General features: G+C 36.6%; 1 protein-coding gene across 1 annotated transcript in view; it reads right to left on the bottom strand.

The window, feature by feature from the left end:
- CBLB (Cbl proto-oncogene B) overlaps window positions 1-16,588 on the bottom strand; it is a 214,354-nt gene that overhangs the window by 92,115 nt on the left and 105,651 nt on the right. The window contains exons 5-7 of the mRNA XM_033432235.2: window positions 12,457-12,613; window positions 6,791-6,912; window positions 4,014-4,151 (exon numbers count right to left, since the gene is read on the bottom strand). Of these exons, the coding sequence (XP_033288126.1) occupies window positions 4,014-4,151; window positions 6,791-6,912; window positions 12,457-12,613 (417 nt within the window). The remainder of the gene's footprint in view (window positions 1-4,013; window positions 4,152-6,790; window positions 6,913-12,456; window positions 12,614-16,588) is intronic.

Raw genomic sequence — 16,588 nt, 5'->3', positions numbered from 1 at the left:
ATCAATTTATTAAGTTACAGTTGGTTTTGTTTGCTATCTTTCTGTTCTAGATTTTTGAATGAAAAATTAAGAACATAATACTACAGTGGTGAATATTTTAAAGGGCAAAACTATACTAAAACTATTCTGTGAAGTAACAAAAACTATTTATCCTTAAATAAAGAGTCTATAAGAATGTTAGTAAGTATTTTAAATTACACAAGTGAACCAGGAAAAAATGAACCTAGAGGATAGATAATTCTCACATGGTAAGGAGCATATCAGTGACTGTCGTTTTTTTTTTTTTTTTTTTTTTTTAAGATTTAGGAAAAGGAGTTGACTACATCTGACTATGATACAAATTTAGAATGTCATTATAGGGTTGGGATACAATTCTACAAATATTGAGTGATAAGCAAAAGTTGGTAACTTTTTTTATACCCTAAAATGGCCAGTTTTAAATATTATTATGTATTTTGTTCATCACACTTCAAAAACGTAGAATTCTAGGAAGAACTCAGAAATGAAAGATTACAAAATGACGATAAGGTTGCTAGAGGAAAGGTTAAATGGTTCTATTTAATGTATAAGGAGCATTTCAATGATTACTGTCCCCAGTACACTGGGGTGCTACTGCTGAGCCCTTTCCAATGGCAGTGAAGGAATAAGGAATCTTGGCTAGTTATCAAAGTAAACTTCTTTATCACCTATGTCCTACAATATCAGATTTTAACTATACGGAAAGGAGAGCTGTCCCTGATAGTTGGACCAGATGATATCCTGTGTTTTTACTGATCTTAAGGAAAAAAAGCTAACAAACAAAAAACCTATCTAATTAAAATGCTAATATTTTAATCTAATCTAAAACCTAATCTGATCAGATTTTAATGTAATCTATCATTAAATTTCAAATTCAACTAGCTAAACCCCTCTGAAGATGTGTGTGTGTTGTGTGTGTGTGTGTGTGTAAATATTAACAGCTAATTTGCACAGGAGTTTGGAGGCTAGACTACTGATGATGATATTATAATCTGTTAATTTTGACTGACTTTTGAAAAATAGATGTAAAGCATTATAACAATATAAATAAGCTATATCACTAATCGTTAGAGAAATGCAAATCAAAACTACAATGAGGTATCACCTCACACCAGTCAGAATGGCCATGATCAAAAAATCTACAAACAATAAATGCTGGAGAGGGCATGGAGAAAAGGGAACCCTCTTGCACTGTTGGTGGGAATGTAAATTGATACAGCCACTATGGAGACCAGTATGGAGGTTCCTTAAAAAACTAAAAATAGAACTACCATACGACCCAGCAATCCCACTACTGGGCATATACCCTGAGAAAACCATAATTCAAAAAGAGTCATGTACCACAATGTCCATTGCAGCACTATTTACAATAGCCAGGACATGGAAGCAACCTAGGTGTCCATCGACAGATGAATGGATAAAGAAGATGTGACACATATATACAATGGAATATTATTACTCAGCCATAAAAAGAAATGAAATTCAGTTATTTGTAGTGAGGTGGATGGACCTAGAGTCTATCATACAGAGTGAAGTAAGTCAGAAAGAGAAGAACAAACACCATATGCTAACATATATATATATGGAATCTAAAGAAAAAAAAATGGTTCTAAAGAACCTAGGGGCAGGACAGGAATAAAGATGCAGACGTAGAGATGGACTTGAGGACATGGGGAGGGGGAAGGGTAAGCTGGGATGACATAAGAGAGTGGCACTGACATATACACACTACCAAATGTAAAATAGCTAGCTAGTGGGAAGCAGCCACATAGCACAGAGAGATCACCTCGGTGGGTGCTTTGTGACCACCTAGAGGGGTGGGATAGGGAGGGTGGGAGGGAGACACAAGAGGGAGGAGATATGGGTTACATGTATACATATAGCTGATTCACTTTGTTATACAGAAGAAACTAACACAACATTGTAAAGCAATTATAATCCAATAAAGATGTTTAAAAAAAAAAGCTATATCAAAATTACTCCATTTACAGATATACTCACTCATAACCTCTTTTTTATAAATTAAAACTCTGAAGCACATTTTCTTCAAAACAAAAGTCCTCTTATCATAGTGAATAGAAAGCTACACATATGAATCTTTGATGCACCAGAGGTAAGGTATAAATGACAGAATAGCAAATTTATGATCATTTAAAAAAAAGAGAGAAATAGACATTTGGTACCAGTTTGCCATACAATTCTTATGTAACCATTTCTTGAAAATTCACAACTTTTATCTCTTCACATAGATCTCATCACATTTTCTTCTTTCTGTTTTTGCAATTACTTTGGAAAACTAAAACTTTTTACTATTGGAAAATTTAAACTATTTGCTCTTTCTGGTGGACTTTCTCTTGCTAGGCTTCTATCACAGTCCATGCCGCAGCAAGTAGGAGCAGCACATATGTCTCTAAGTTACTCAGCAAGGCAAAGGACAAGAAAAGTCAGTGAGATGGAGGTGACACTGAAAATACCACAAAAGGGTGAAGGGAATGGCATATGACTAAAATGAATGAAAGACATATTTACTATGAAGGGACCCATCAGATTGTCTAAACTTTATGTATGGAGAAGAAAGGCAATCTTAACCTAAAAAACAAAGGAGAATTTATCTATTTCTAAATTTAAAAAAAACAGCTTAAGATAAACTGAACTTAGCTATTAACATACAATTCTGGAATATGGATTTATTATTGATGTGAGTAAAAGAAGGGAGACATGAAGAGAAGGGAAGGGAAGGGATGAGAAAAGGATAAGAAGAAGAAAAAGAAAATGTGGTATTACCAGTGAACATAAAAAGTAGAACTAGCAATTTAAGGGTTACATGAGGCAATAGGAGTCAATTATTTTAAAGAATTATCCCAATATATACCGTTTTACATCTAATTTTAAAGTACCTTTAGTTAATAAGTTCTTTTCCTGTGAAAGATACAAAAACTCATTGTAATTTGATGTTGGAATTTATTTGCTATGTTATACACTTAAATTCAATGATAGCAACTATAGGTGGAATCTAAGAAATACAACAAACTAGTGAATATAACAAAAAAGAAACAGACTCCCAATACAGAGAACAATCTAGTGGTTACCAATGGGGAGAGGGAAGGGGGGAGGTGCAATATAGGGGAAGGGGAGTAAGAGGTATAAAATAAGCTACAAGGATACATTGTACAGCACAGGTAATATAGCCGATATTTTATAGTAACTATAAATGGAGTATAACCTTAAAAAATTGTGAATCACTATACTGTACACCTGTAACTTATATAATATTGTACATCAACTAGACTTCAATTTAAAAAAACAACAATAACACAAAAAAAACAAAGAACAGAAAGGACGAAAGAGAGGGAGCAACAGAGGGAGGAAGGCGGAGAGAAGGAAGACACGTTTCAGTGACACACCAGCACGGTGCTCCCCGTGGAAATGAAGTCCCAGGCCCATTTAACAACCAGTTGTATTTTTCTGAGAGAGAAGAGCTGATGGATGGCTCTTTGGGGGGTTGCTTTTGAGAGCTGTCTGCAGCAACCCCATAAACAGGGGAACCCTTTGCAACTTCACCAATGGCCCAAAAACAGAGCCTGTCAGAATCTGCTCATGATCCCAACAGGATTCAGAGGCCCTACACTGACTGGGAGTGCAATTTGGGAGCACAGGAGCAGAGCTAGGTAGGGAACAATCAAATAATCATTCCACTGAGTCCATTCTCCAACTGTACCTATACAACTGTATACTTCTAATATTTGTAAGACAATATTGAGACCCAAAGATTGTTCAGACCATGCTAGAAAAAAATATATCAAATAATTAGGTTACCTTAAAATGACTATTTTAAGAGATGAACAATAAAAACTAAGGAACATCCATTTCTTAGTCTTGAAATAAAAACCAGCCTGAACATCAGCCTCACTACCCATTCCCTCCATCGCAAAGCGGTCTCTGTCTTCCACATCTGTGAATAATAAGCACCCCCAACTCCCATGTCTCATACTTACAATCCTTCCCTGCTGCCGTCGATCAGGGCTTGAAATAAGGGCTTGTTGTGCGGTATGGTCTGTAAGATATTTCCATCCCCTGTCACATAGCCGATGGCCCACTGTCCCAACCTAGTGCAGCTTAACCGGAAAATGTAGCTGTGAAACATAAGAAAATTACGTTTAATCACATTCAAAATGTAAGCTAACTACTACCAAACAATCTGTTAGATTTTTCTTAAGTGAAAGAATAAACAGAATCATTTAGAATTTCTATCTTCAAACTTATTTTTACACCATTTTCCTTCTCCATTTTTTCATCTGTAAAACAAGCAATGATAATAATTCCATTTAAGTGGTTTCATCCTTGAAGAAAACTGGGTTTTTAAAGAAAGGAAGAAGTTGTGATTTTTTTAAAAAATAAATTTAGTTATTTTATTTATTTTTGGCTGCTTTGGGTCTCTGTTGCTGCATGCGGGCTTTCTCTAGTGGCGAGGAGCGGGGGTTACTCTTTGTTGTGGTGCACGGGCTTCTCATCGCGGTGGCTTCTCATCGCGGTGGCTTCTCTTGTTGCAGAGCACGGGCTCTAGGCGCACGGGCTTCAGTAGTTGTGGCACGTGGGCTCAGTAGTTGTGGCTAATGGGCTCTAGAGCGCAGGCTCAGTAGTTGTGGCGCACGGGCTTAGTTGCTCCGCGCCATGTGGGATCTTCCCACACCAGGGATCGAACCCATGTCCCCCGCATTGGTGGGCGGATTCTTAACCACTGTGCCACCAGGGAAGTCCCAGAAGTTATGATTTTTAAATATTAAGAACTTCATATTGGTTTTGGAAATTTTGGAAAGGACTTTTCAAGAAACTCTAAAAACATATTCTTCTAGAAAGTCGGAAAATAAATATCAACCTGTCCCTTATTAGGATCCTTAATCATAATCACACAAATTCCACAGACTTATTATGACTGTCAGTTGGATCCCAAATAAAGTACATCCTGAAGAACTCAAATGTCCTTGTAATAGACCCAACTATTTTCTTTACCATGAAGCCAAAGAGATGAACCACTTTCCAAGAGAAAGGACCACTTAAACACATATCCAGCAAATATTTGTCAAAATCATTTGATCTGTTCACTGAGTACTCCTAAACACCCCATCACACCTTACCTGTAACAGTTTACCACAGTCTAATCATTTCATCTTTAACTACCTAAAACTTAGAAGAAATCATTGTTACAGGGCAAGAAGGGAAGGAACGGAAAACATCCTTTCAGAGGGTACTATCTTAAGAGAACTATTCCAATAGCAATGAGACCTGGCTTTTGCTTCCAACACTGCCATTAATTATCTCCATGACCTTGAACAAGAGAACACAAGAGGGATTCAGTTACTTTATTTATTTAGAATTGGACAAGATAATTTCCCAAATGACGTCTGTGTTAAATTTGCATGATTCCGTGATTCCAACCACATTACATCTTTCAAATCATACTCCAGAAGCAAGAAGATACTTTGATGCCAGTGAAGGGTGTAAAAGTTATGGAAAATTCTGGTTATGAGAGATCCCTGAATGAAACAAAATGACTCACCTAAGCCACTGTCAATGTGCACAATATCTGGCCTGCTCTTGTGGTCACAATGAGAACCAGCTCTCAGTCTAAACCAACGACTCCACAGGAGCCACACTGTTTTCTGTACCCATTACCTCCTTCTAATATACCATATAAATTTTTAAAAATAAAAAAGGTGGAAATTTTTCATTATGGCAGAGAAGAAAGGAATCATCAATAACTGACTGTACTCAAAAAGACTTTGCTAAAGGACAAATGACATTTGCACTACAAATCAAATAAAACAATATTAGAAGAAAAAGGTAGATTTAAAAAACCACCGAATTCATTCCTAAAATGAAATGACCCCTATGTTAAAGTCAGTGCACTCATAAACACTGGGATGGTGTCTCCTACTAATACATGAGAGTGAAGGAGGGCAGATCTCCACTGTCATTAGTGTCGCACCCAGCACACTGCTTGCCACAGCACGAATGTCTACTATGTGCCTGGTGCATTTCTAGACCGCATGTGGGGAAAATGCCTGCACCACGGGAGAGACAGACTTTCTCCCACCCAGATTTGCCATTAATAAGGTGTGCTCTCTCAGTCAAAGCCAGAGGGGCTAATCACACAGCCAAGCTCTGAGTTTCACTCAATTTCAACATCAAGCATGAGGTCTTATGGAAGACGTTCTCAAGGACATGAAACTGGTTTGGATTGTTAACAATGGGCTTATATGTCTATGTACTTACATGTGTTTATCATGCATGTATATGTACACTTATATGTACTTACATGCATTAATATGTATTTATATGTAATTATGTGATTATCATAGAACCAAATTGAATGTCTTGAAAAAATACCTTAAAATAATGAACATGAAACTGATTTATTTTGTCATTAGCACAATATTCAAGTATTTAAATATACACATCTAATTTTATACATAAACATGTGTCATGAAAACAGTTAATATGCTAATATCCTACTCCAATTTGAAACTCTGAGACTTACTCTCTAAATTCATCAAATTACATACTACCATATCCTCGTTCACTTTATGAACACTAAATTTCAGAACAAGCATAACGTACCAATTTAAAGAACTGAATTAAGAAGCACTGTTTTGGTCTATTAGCATTTCCCTCCCCTCATCCCCATGGGTGTTACTGATTTACTTAGGAATGAACCACAGAGGACTTTTCATCTTTACATATATCACATAATATTACTGCCAAAAAGTCTTACCTTCCGGGTTTAGTGCTGTATTTCTGTAGCCGTGCTTTTACTTCATCGTACGTGAGAAATGCCATGTAACCCGGATGTGTTACAGCTAAGAAATTCCAATTCCGTAAAATAGAGCCCCAAGGCTAAAAATATAAATAAATTAAAAGATTACCTAGAGAATATCAACTATCAATTACACAGCAACCCATCATTTAATACACATACTAAAATTCTCCTGGATATTTTTTAAGTGAATATGAGCTTACGGGGTTTAGGCCAAATTCTAGTACCTAATAGCAAACGTGCAATTATATATTTTCTTTTTGGAGAAATATGATTATGCAGAAAACAGATTTCTTAGGAATAAAATACAGAAAGCAAAAAGGAAAACCACATAATCTCTTCTCTACAAATTCTATTCCCAATACAGCAGTTGTGATCAGTTTGAAACATAAACCACATCAACTCTTCTGTTCAAAACTCTCTAACTTTGAGTAAAAGCCAAAGTCCTTATAAATGGCCTAGAAAGACCTTTGCAGGGTTGAGCCCCAGTTCCCTTTTTGTCCCCATCTGCTGTGACTCTTCCACTTTCTGCCTTTCCTCTAGACACGCAGGCCTTGTTGCCTGCTGGCCTGAACATAATTATATTCTCTCACCTCAGAGCCTTCGAACTTGCTGATCCCTATACCTGAATTCTTTCTCCAAATATCCATGTGACTGCTTCCTCTCCAAATGTCATTTCCTCAATGTGGCCTTCTCAGACCACCCTATTTAAAACCACTAACTGTCATCTCATGCCTCATCTCCCTGTGTGTCTGTTTTGTTCACTACTCTGCATTTAGACATCTCACTTTGTAGAACAAAAAACTCCATCATGGAATGTAAGTGATTTGGCAAAGTCTTACACATTGGCCATAAGCTACATGAGAACAAGGAACACACCTGTCTTGCTTCCCAAAGGGAGACCAGGCACTAATGCACAGTGTCAGAGCACAGTGATCAGGCTGGGGGAATAGCTGAAGAGGTCCTCTACTGAGTGACTTGTCTGCAAGGCCTCGACTCCCATGGTAACAGACTACTGTACTCACATTTGGTTTATCCGTGTACAATCACAAACTCAGAAAAGTTTATGGTTTAGAGGTGAGCTCTGTAAAAATCTTTTGCAGAAATAAACACAAACACACATGCACGCACACATAAAGGGTTTGTATCGTTCTCTCTTTAATAGGATTAGCTGTCCCTCCAGTTACCATGGCAAGAGAAAAAAGGCAGTCAGTAATAGACAACTTTGCTTGAGGGTGTGAATGAATCATCTCTGCCATATCTTTAAGGCTGAAGCTACATTTATCCAAAGGAATTGGCAGCATACTCTATCCGATGTGCCAGATTATTAACTCAAATCTTCTACATAAAAGAAAAAAAAAAGGTATTTTGTGTTGCCAAGTGATAGTTGTTGAAATAGTCATCCTAGACATGATTATTGGTGGACGGCTCCTGCTTTTGTCTGTTTTGAGACTTGTTCCTTGTGATTGTTAAGCAAGTTTCACATTTACAAGGCGCAATTCTTTAAGGATTGTATCCCTTGAGATGAGGATAACAAAGGAAAGAATGATTTTGTAATGAAGAGTTTAACCTTTTCCAAAATAACAAGAAAAATCTTTAGGGTATTTCCCCACCACACTAAAATACCTAACAGGGGAAAAATGAGCTCTGGAGACACTTATTATGAGAGGTTCTGTCTACGTACTTGAAAAAAACAAAAACAAAAAACATGTTTTTAATTTTCTTCTTAAGGGATGACTAAAAATTACATAAACAATACTTGGAAGAGTATTAGCATACGTTTAGAAAAACCGAAAAATTACTATTATAGTCGCTGAGTTTTGTTTTGTTTTGTTCTGTTCTACTTCCTCATCTACAAAGGACAAGGATGAAAAAAATACAAAATATTTGGGTCACTTCCATTAAAATCCACACAAATTAATGAAAGAGTTGTTTTACAAAACTCTGAACTTTATAGAGAGCCAATGCACAGATCAAATACAAGCGAAAAAAAAAAATGAAACTGGAGTCTGGAGCCAAATGCTGCAGTATTTAGCAACCATTTCTTAGTAATAATCCAGAGGGCCAGATTCTAACTGCAACAATATTTATGTAATAGAAAGAGTCTGTGTACTATTTTTCTTAATAATGCAACCCACAGTCAGAAACACCTGGTAGTTTTGTAGTGTGTGTGTGTGTGTGTGTGTGTGTGTGTGTGTGTGTGTTTAAAGTATTTTGCCAACTAATGGCTTAAATGAGGCAAAACAAAGTGATGGGAGAATGGTTGTTTTCACAGTTTGTTTTTAGGTTATAGGAAATCTTTTCTCACACACCAACACCAAGTTATTTGGAGATTCTTAAATGACTACAGAAATTAATAAAGTGAATTAAGAAGACCAGTCCCTCCATTCTCCCAAAAGCCACTGTGTTCACCATTTACCGACTTACAACCTACATTGGAAGTAGGGCCTCAGTTGGTCTGCCCAGATACTCTCTTAATCCTCACTACAATAGATGAGTTTCTTATTCTTCTTTTTCTCCCTGTTCCACAATGCTATATATTCCACAGTCAATAGTACATTGCCCCAAACCACTCATTCCTTATCCTGCACCTACTCATCCCATTTACTGCCCCATTTCTCAACAACCCAGTCTTCTCTTACAGTGAGGAAATGGAAGGAGAAGGGAGCAGCAGCCCCAGGGAGAGGGAAGAGGAAAGCAAAAGCCCTGTCTTTCCATTCCAGGACTTGAGCACTTGCCGATCCCAGCATCTCTGAACTACGTGGAGGGGAGAGAGATAAGGTTTAATGTAGACAGAGGAAGGTGGCCATGCGAGACCTTTCCAGTGACTCCCAGCACTTGTTCAAGTTCTGGCAAAATATGAGGATGAGGGAAGACAGGAAAAAGGGGAAACCAGAATCCACCAGCTTCTTGCTTCTTTCATTTCCTAGGCAAGTCTCAACTTCATCTCCTCACCTCCACCGACACCTTCTGCAAACCCTGAAGCTAGTTTTCTATGTCAAACCTCAATCCTGACGGTGTACCCTGCCCTCTTTCAGATGCCGCTCTGTTAAATACCCTATTCCCAACGATTTAATGCTAGAAGGAGTCACTACCAATTAACCACCAATATCACAGCTGCAGCAGAATATATGTTCATGCAGTTACAGTAGCTGCAAAACTTACATCTTTCATATAGAATACACAACTATAACAAGAAAATATTATTCAATTGTTAAAGTTACGTAAAAATAAAAGATCAGTAAAAGTTAATACATGTACTTTCTGTGCACACAACCAATTTTATTGTATTTTAAAGCACATATATGATTACAGTCTAAGCATAATGAAATCAGGAGAGGTGAAGAATCTGAGGAAACACACAGGGGCTAACAAAAGTTCTTTAACTACTGCTGTAATTATGAGTTTTAAAAGACACTAGGCATTCTTTGGTCCGCTAGTAAGGTTTTGGTTTTGTTATCTAATACTTTTCATAGTAGCTCTACTTAAAAGATTCTTTTCCTCTCCCATCCCCATGAGCATAAATAAGATATATGTGCCTTAGAGTGCTGAGATTACTTGGGCTGTTTTAATGTGAAACAGCTTATAAGAAAATATGTACACATATTAAGCAGCTGTTTGGGTAAGTGCTTAACCAACATTAAGCTGCCCTCATACCTCTGATATATAACTCTGAGGCGTTCTAGTATTTAACATCCTCACTAAAAAGTCATCTAGGCTCCCCACAGAAAATACACTCTTCCTAGAATAAACAGCTAGGCTTAATGTATGAAAATAACTTTTGTTCTCTTCCTTCTCAAGGGGAAGAAGCAAAGCATCTACTATTAGAATGTCTTGGTATCATGTTAAATAAATTAAGTATTTGTAAAATTATCAGAAACTTTTAAAGAAAGGAGAGGTTCCATTATAAAATAATCAGTATCAGATAACACAACCTTTTCCTAAAATGTATCCTAAAGTCATTGGAAAAACATTAACTGACAACATACATATACCAAGGGAATAATAATGAAACTACTGTAAACCGAAAATATCCAAAAGCATACTTCCTGCAGTCATTTATCTAATTTCCTATTCTATACGTCTAGGTAGAATTATGATTATAAAGTTGTAATAAAGTAAAATGTATTCTATAAGTATTGTTGGCAAGAGTTAATTTGCCCTCTGTTAATGGATTCTTTCATAAATTAAAAGTTAATCCCATGCAATCTTGTTTTCTTACATAATTCAGTTACCAGATCTTTGCAGGTGAGTACCAAGCAGGGTCATAAATCAGAGAAGCAAAATTCTTACAACATGAGAAACATGAAAACCAATATTATACTCTAACATTTGTTGAAAGCATGTTTCAAACAGAATAAATTTTACTGAAGACTAAAATAATAAAAAAAATTGTCAGAATATAAGCAAGCCTGGTTTTTGATCAATTAACATCACTTGCTATATAATTGATATTATTAGAATCATAAAGATTTTAGGTGGGGTTCTCACTTTGTGACTACTTGAAATGAATCTCATAGATGATATGCAATTTAGTGGCAGAGGCAAATTCAAAGCATATTTCAAGTCTTCCTGTTTAGGGTAATTCTATCAACACATACAAAAATACAAAATAATGGCACCCAGCTTTTATTATGTGACACCTGCTTCTGAATAGCTATGTGAAGACAATTATAAAAGAATGATTAAAAACCAAAAACAATAAACAGGACAAGAAGGTTAATCTCAAAGTCATTTATATTAGGGGAAAAAAAACCAGGAAAACAAATCTAAATTTCCCAAATGAGAGATTTGCTAAATTAATGACAGACTATTTTGATGCAATATTCTGTAGCAACTGAAAATTGAAAATTATATTGATGAAAATACTTACTGACACGGAAAAATGTTTGTGATATACAGATCAAAGAGCAAAGCAAGCTGTAAAAACAGTACACATCACAGTAATCTCCTATACAGAAAAGGATGAGTTTGCTATTTATTTCCAGGTTCACTATTTTCCCTTCTCACCTAATGAATGTGGGAGGCAAAGGGGAGAAGAAGTTGGGATACAACCTCAGCAAATGCCCACCTATAAAACCTGCATTCTGGGCTTCCCTGGTGGCACAGTGGTTGAGAGTCCGCCTGCCGATGCAGGGGACACGGGTTCGTGCCCCAGTCCGGGAAGATCCCACATGCTGCGGAGCGGCTGGGCCCGTGAGCCATGGCCTCTGAGCCTGCGCGTCCGGAGCCTGTGCTCCGCAACTGGAGAGGCCACAACAGTGAGGGGCCCGCGTACCGCAAAAAAAAACAAAACAAAACAAAAACCTGCATTCTATCAGTTACTGGGCTAAAATGAACAACAAAGTAAAGTGAGAAACCAAATAGGGACTTTAAAGCTCCTTTACATCATTCTTCTCAAAGCTAATAAGCAATCTCCAGGCTCGGAACACCAGATCCTCCAAACTCTAACTCTAAACTTACAGCAATGACCAAAAAAACTTGCTTTAAAATTGTAGACTACCAAAAATGAGACCATTTCCCATATATTTGTATGTATGCATGTGTGTGTGAAAAAGAGACACACACACACAGAAGGGAGGGAAGTGGAAGAGAGGGCAGGATTAAGCAAATACAAAGCTTACCTGAAATAGCCTGGTAAAAATATCAAATTCAAAAACTGAAATGTAATCATTACAAGTTAAATCAATTGTTGATTTTAGAGCCATTGCTTCCAGACCAGAGCTAATTTGATGGACCTCATGAAGGCACTGTCTGAATACTTTCCATGGTACAATAGTTCTGTGCAAGAGAAGAAAAAAAAAAAAAAATTGAATCAACTGTCATTTAAGACATACCTTCCATTGAAACAGCACAATTCAATCATACCATTAATATAATTGCATTTGTACTAAAAGACAAACAGTTGAGAATACTGTTCATAATTCAGAACATATGTAATGGGTTTTGCTAACCAGATTATTTTCCATTTGCTAAGAATGTGACAAAAATGTAAATCAATTTTTCTCTCCTTGCCTATCAAGATACTTCTAAAAGTACTTCAGAAGAAGGTATTAGATCAATGTCCTGTAGGTCTGACCTCTTCATTTGTGTATGCAAGGTTATGTAACTTTGAATCAAGTTAAATTCTTCCCCTCCATTTATTTTCTTAAAATAATAACAAGATGATGGATTCATGTAACAGTAAGAATTCTCTGTTCACTGCATAAGAAAGTTAAGGTGGGAAAGTCATTAAGACATTTCTGCCACCACCCCAATAATGTTCTACAGAGATGGAAAGCCATTTTATCTAACCTTTCATATTAATGCAAAGGGAAATTTTAATAACTTTTAACCAACCCCATTGGCTATCATATGGAAACTTCTTTATTCAACTTATTCATTAATTTAATCTTATTAAATACCCCATATCAGCATTTTACTACATAATGCACTTACAGGGTTCAAAAATTTAGAAGAGCATAGAATGGTACCCAGGGGAAAGTCTTCCAACCCATCCTCTACCTGACCAGTTTCCAACATTCACCCACCTCTTCCCACCATGAAAATGAGTAACATCCATTATCCGTTCCTTACTTTTCCTCCTTTTGGAATGTTAAATGCCTATTCCTGAACAGGTGGAAGAAAGCAATCATTTCATATTTTAAACATTTTGAGCTGCAGTTTTCATAGTAGGACAGCATAAAAGCTATATACACCCTCTTCTAAGGTTGCAAATATTTAAATCTTAGGTTTTTCTTTACTTGTATCTCTTGAGAAATAGAACTCAGGCTGAATGGACAAAATTGGCCCCATCTGATACTAATCCTCCCAGTGAAGCAGCACCATAAATGTAAAACTTTCAGATTCATTCAATAATTATCTGCTGCAGTGGCTGTCAAACTTGAGCATGCATCAGAATCACTGAAGGGCCTGTTAGCACAGAAATTTCTGATCCTCAACCCAAGATGTCCTGATTCAGCATGACTGGGGTGGGGCCTTGGAACTTACAGTCCTAACAAGTTCCCAGGTGATGCTGATGTGGCTGGGCTGGGGGCAACTCACTGAGCGTCACCAGTCTATGTGATCTATTCATTGCTAAGGCAGGACACTGTGGAGAAATACAATTATGGATATACGAGATACTATCTCTGCCCTTGAAGAACACACTCTTTCAGGGTAGAAATGAGAACTGTAATGCTAAAGAATACAGAAAGGGTATCTAAGGAAGTGCTGGAGGAATTCCAGAGAAAGAGTGATCTGTGGCAAGATGAATAAATGAATGGTGAAACAGGCTTACAATGCTATGCTGTATATATAAGAAAGTTTGTGTTTGATATGCTATTAAAAGAAAAAGATTATGAGGCTGAATACATCAAAAGGCTTTTCTCTATGTATGAAAAAAACAGGAAACCACAGAGAACCGAAGAGAGACACCACATCAGAAGCCATTTAGAAGAAACACACATCAGGCTCTGATTAAGGTTAACAAGATGCTGCTGTTTTAAAGTAACAATGAAAACTTTTGATAACATTAGAAGGCTATTGATTTATGGCAAAGTGTAGATATGCAATTATGTCCAGCTTCATTATAGTTACCTTGGAAGTAGTGCCTAAGAAGCAGTTGGCTTTTCCAAATTAAAATTTCAAATATTCAATACACAAAAGAGACATGAACCATAAAACTCAAAGTAAAAAAGAAAACCCAGTAAACAAAGAACTACTGATTTAAGAAGGGTGTTTTCTCTTTTGTATAGAAATGTTTAGAGAATTTTGTCTTGTGCATATATTAGAAAAAGTAAACAGACTGGCTAAACAGACACCTTTCGATACCCATTACCATAAAAATTACCCTCATCCTAATATTTAAGGTGCATGCAGATCAAAAGTCTTCTGAATAACCAGTGATTTCCCTGAGCAAATTATTAAAAAATGAACAAACTTCTAAAGTTGTAGTCTAATTTAACACTTTGGAACGACAGTTTACAAAGGGGCAAGCTACATTTGCAGTCCTTGTGCAAATGAGACTTTCCCCCAGTTCCCTTGTGATAAACCTAACGTCCAAACAGAACCTTAATTAAGGGTAGTAACAGGGATTAAAAAGAAAGGGCATTATTTGGTTAACTTACTATATATAAAACTTTGTACAACAGATACCCTTCCCTTGATCAGCTGAGCCAAATACCCACCATGGGAAGAAGGTGGGAGCAACGGTGGGGCAGGCAGGTTCATGAGTGAAGAAGAGAAATAGAGTACAATTATTTCTGGAAAAAAAAAAAAAGTTCTACAACTGTTGCACTAAGGATCTAACTTTTTAAAGAGGATTTCAAGTTGCTACCACATACTTTCCTGAGGTTTGTGGGTGGAGGAGGAAAGGCAGAGGATGACTGTTCACACCTTTAACTAACTGTAGCAATACCACAGAGTGGTGGTTTCTATAAGCTCTTCCCCTAGATATGAACCTAGTGAGAGAAAACGTTAATGGCAAATTGTTTTACAAATATGTAGGAACTTCAGTGTGCTGGCAGAGATCTAGGAAAAGGAAAGAGGCAGAGAAAGAAAAGGAATAGAACATAAAAGGTCCAACTAAGCTTCAAGCTCCCACCAATCCAGAAGTATTTTAATTTTTCCTTTTGCCACTTACAATTATAAATCACTTTAATTACATGTTGAATTAACTTTAAAATCCAGTGAAAAGCTCAAGTAGCCATCAATCCACAAAGAATTGAATAAAAGACCAATGGGTAGCCTGGCACCTATAACAATAATGTGAGTTCAGGATCTTTAGACTTCCAATAGGAAAAAAAATGAGAGCTGCCATTTATTGATGACTTACATCTGCCAATCACCAAATTAAGTACTGAGTTTGTCATAATAACAGTGTGAGGCAGATAATATATTTATCCTCAAGATAGAGATGGGGAAACTGAGGCTTAACGAGGTTAAGTGATTCACCCAAGAAAGGCTGTATATGTGCCAGGCATTGTACTAGTTTCAGAACAAAAATCTAAATAAAGCCACAGTCTAATAAGTGGAAAGATTTGTAAATAACTTATGTTGTGTCATGTGCTCAGGTTATCACAGAAAAAGATTCATGTGCTACGGGAACCCAAGGGGATGGAGATCCTTGCAAACAGGGACTATCTTATTCATCTTTGCAACTAAAATTTGTGTAATTAAACTCTGTCTAGGGAAGGCAAGGGAGTGTTTCACAGAGGAGGAACCTAGAAATTTGAGTGTACTACCACTTTCCTACTAAACAGAAATGGTTTGATGACTTAAAAAAAAAGCGATAGTGTATTCACACAATGTCAGGAGAGATAACAACTTGCTAAATTTTAAAACCCTGCAGTTTTAACACAAAAGAATAAGGAATTGAAGACAAAAATGTAAGGCAATTGATACTCAAAAAAAGGGCAAAACATTTCCATGAAACCACAAGTTCTCATAAAAGGCTATATAGGTTTTATTTTTAACTCATATGCAAAAAGAATCCATATAATAAAGGTGTGAATCTCAACAAAGGCTAGGATGTTTGGAAACAGGAACTTTTGTGTACTTCTGGTGTGAATGAAAATTTACACATTTCTAGAAGGCAATTTGGCAGCAAGTTTCAAAAACCTATACATTTTAACCCAGAAAGAGCCTACTTCTAGGGATTTCAACAAGGAAATTATGTCAAAAAAAAAAAACAAAAACACAGCAATGCAAAGACTCATCTATGTCTCTTCAACAGTGTTGTTCATAATAGCAAAAAATTAAAACAAATATGTTTGA

This window comes from Orcinus orca, chromosome 5 (assembly GCF_937001465.1).
Source record: "Orcinus orca chromosome 5, mOrcOrc1.1, whole genome shotgun sequence".
Lineage (NCBI taxonomy): Eukaryota > Metazoa > Chordata > Mammalia > Artiodactyla > Delphinidae > Orcinus > Orcinus orca.
This window is presented reverse-complemented; position numbering and strand designations above follow the sequence as displayed.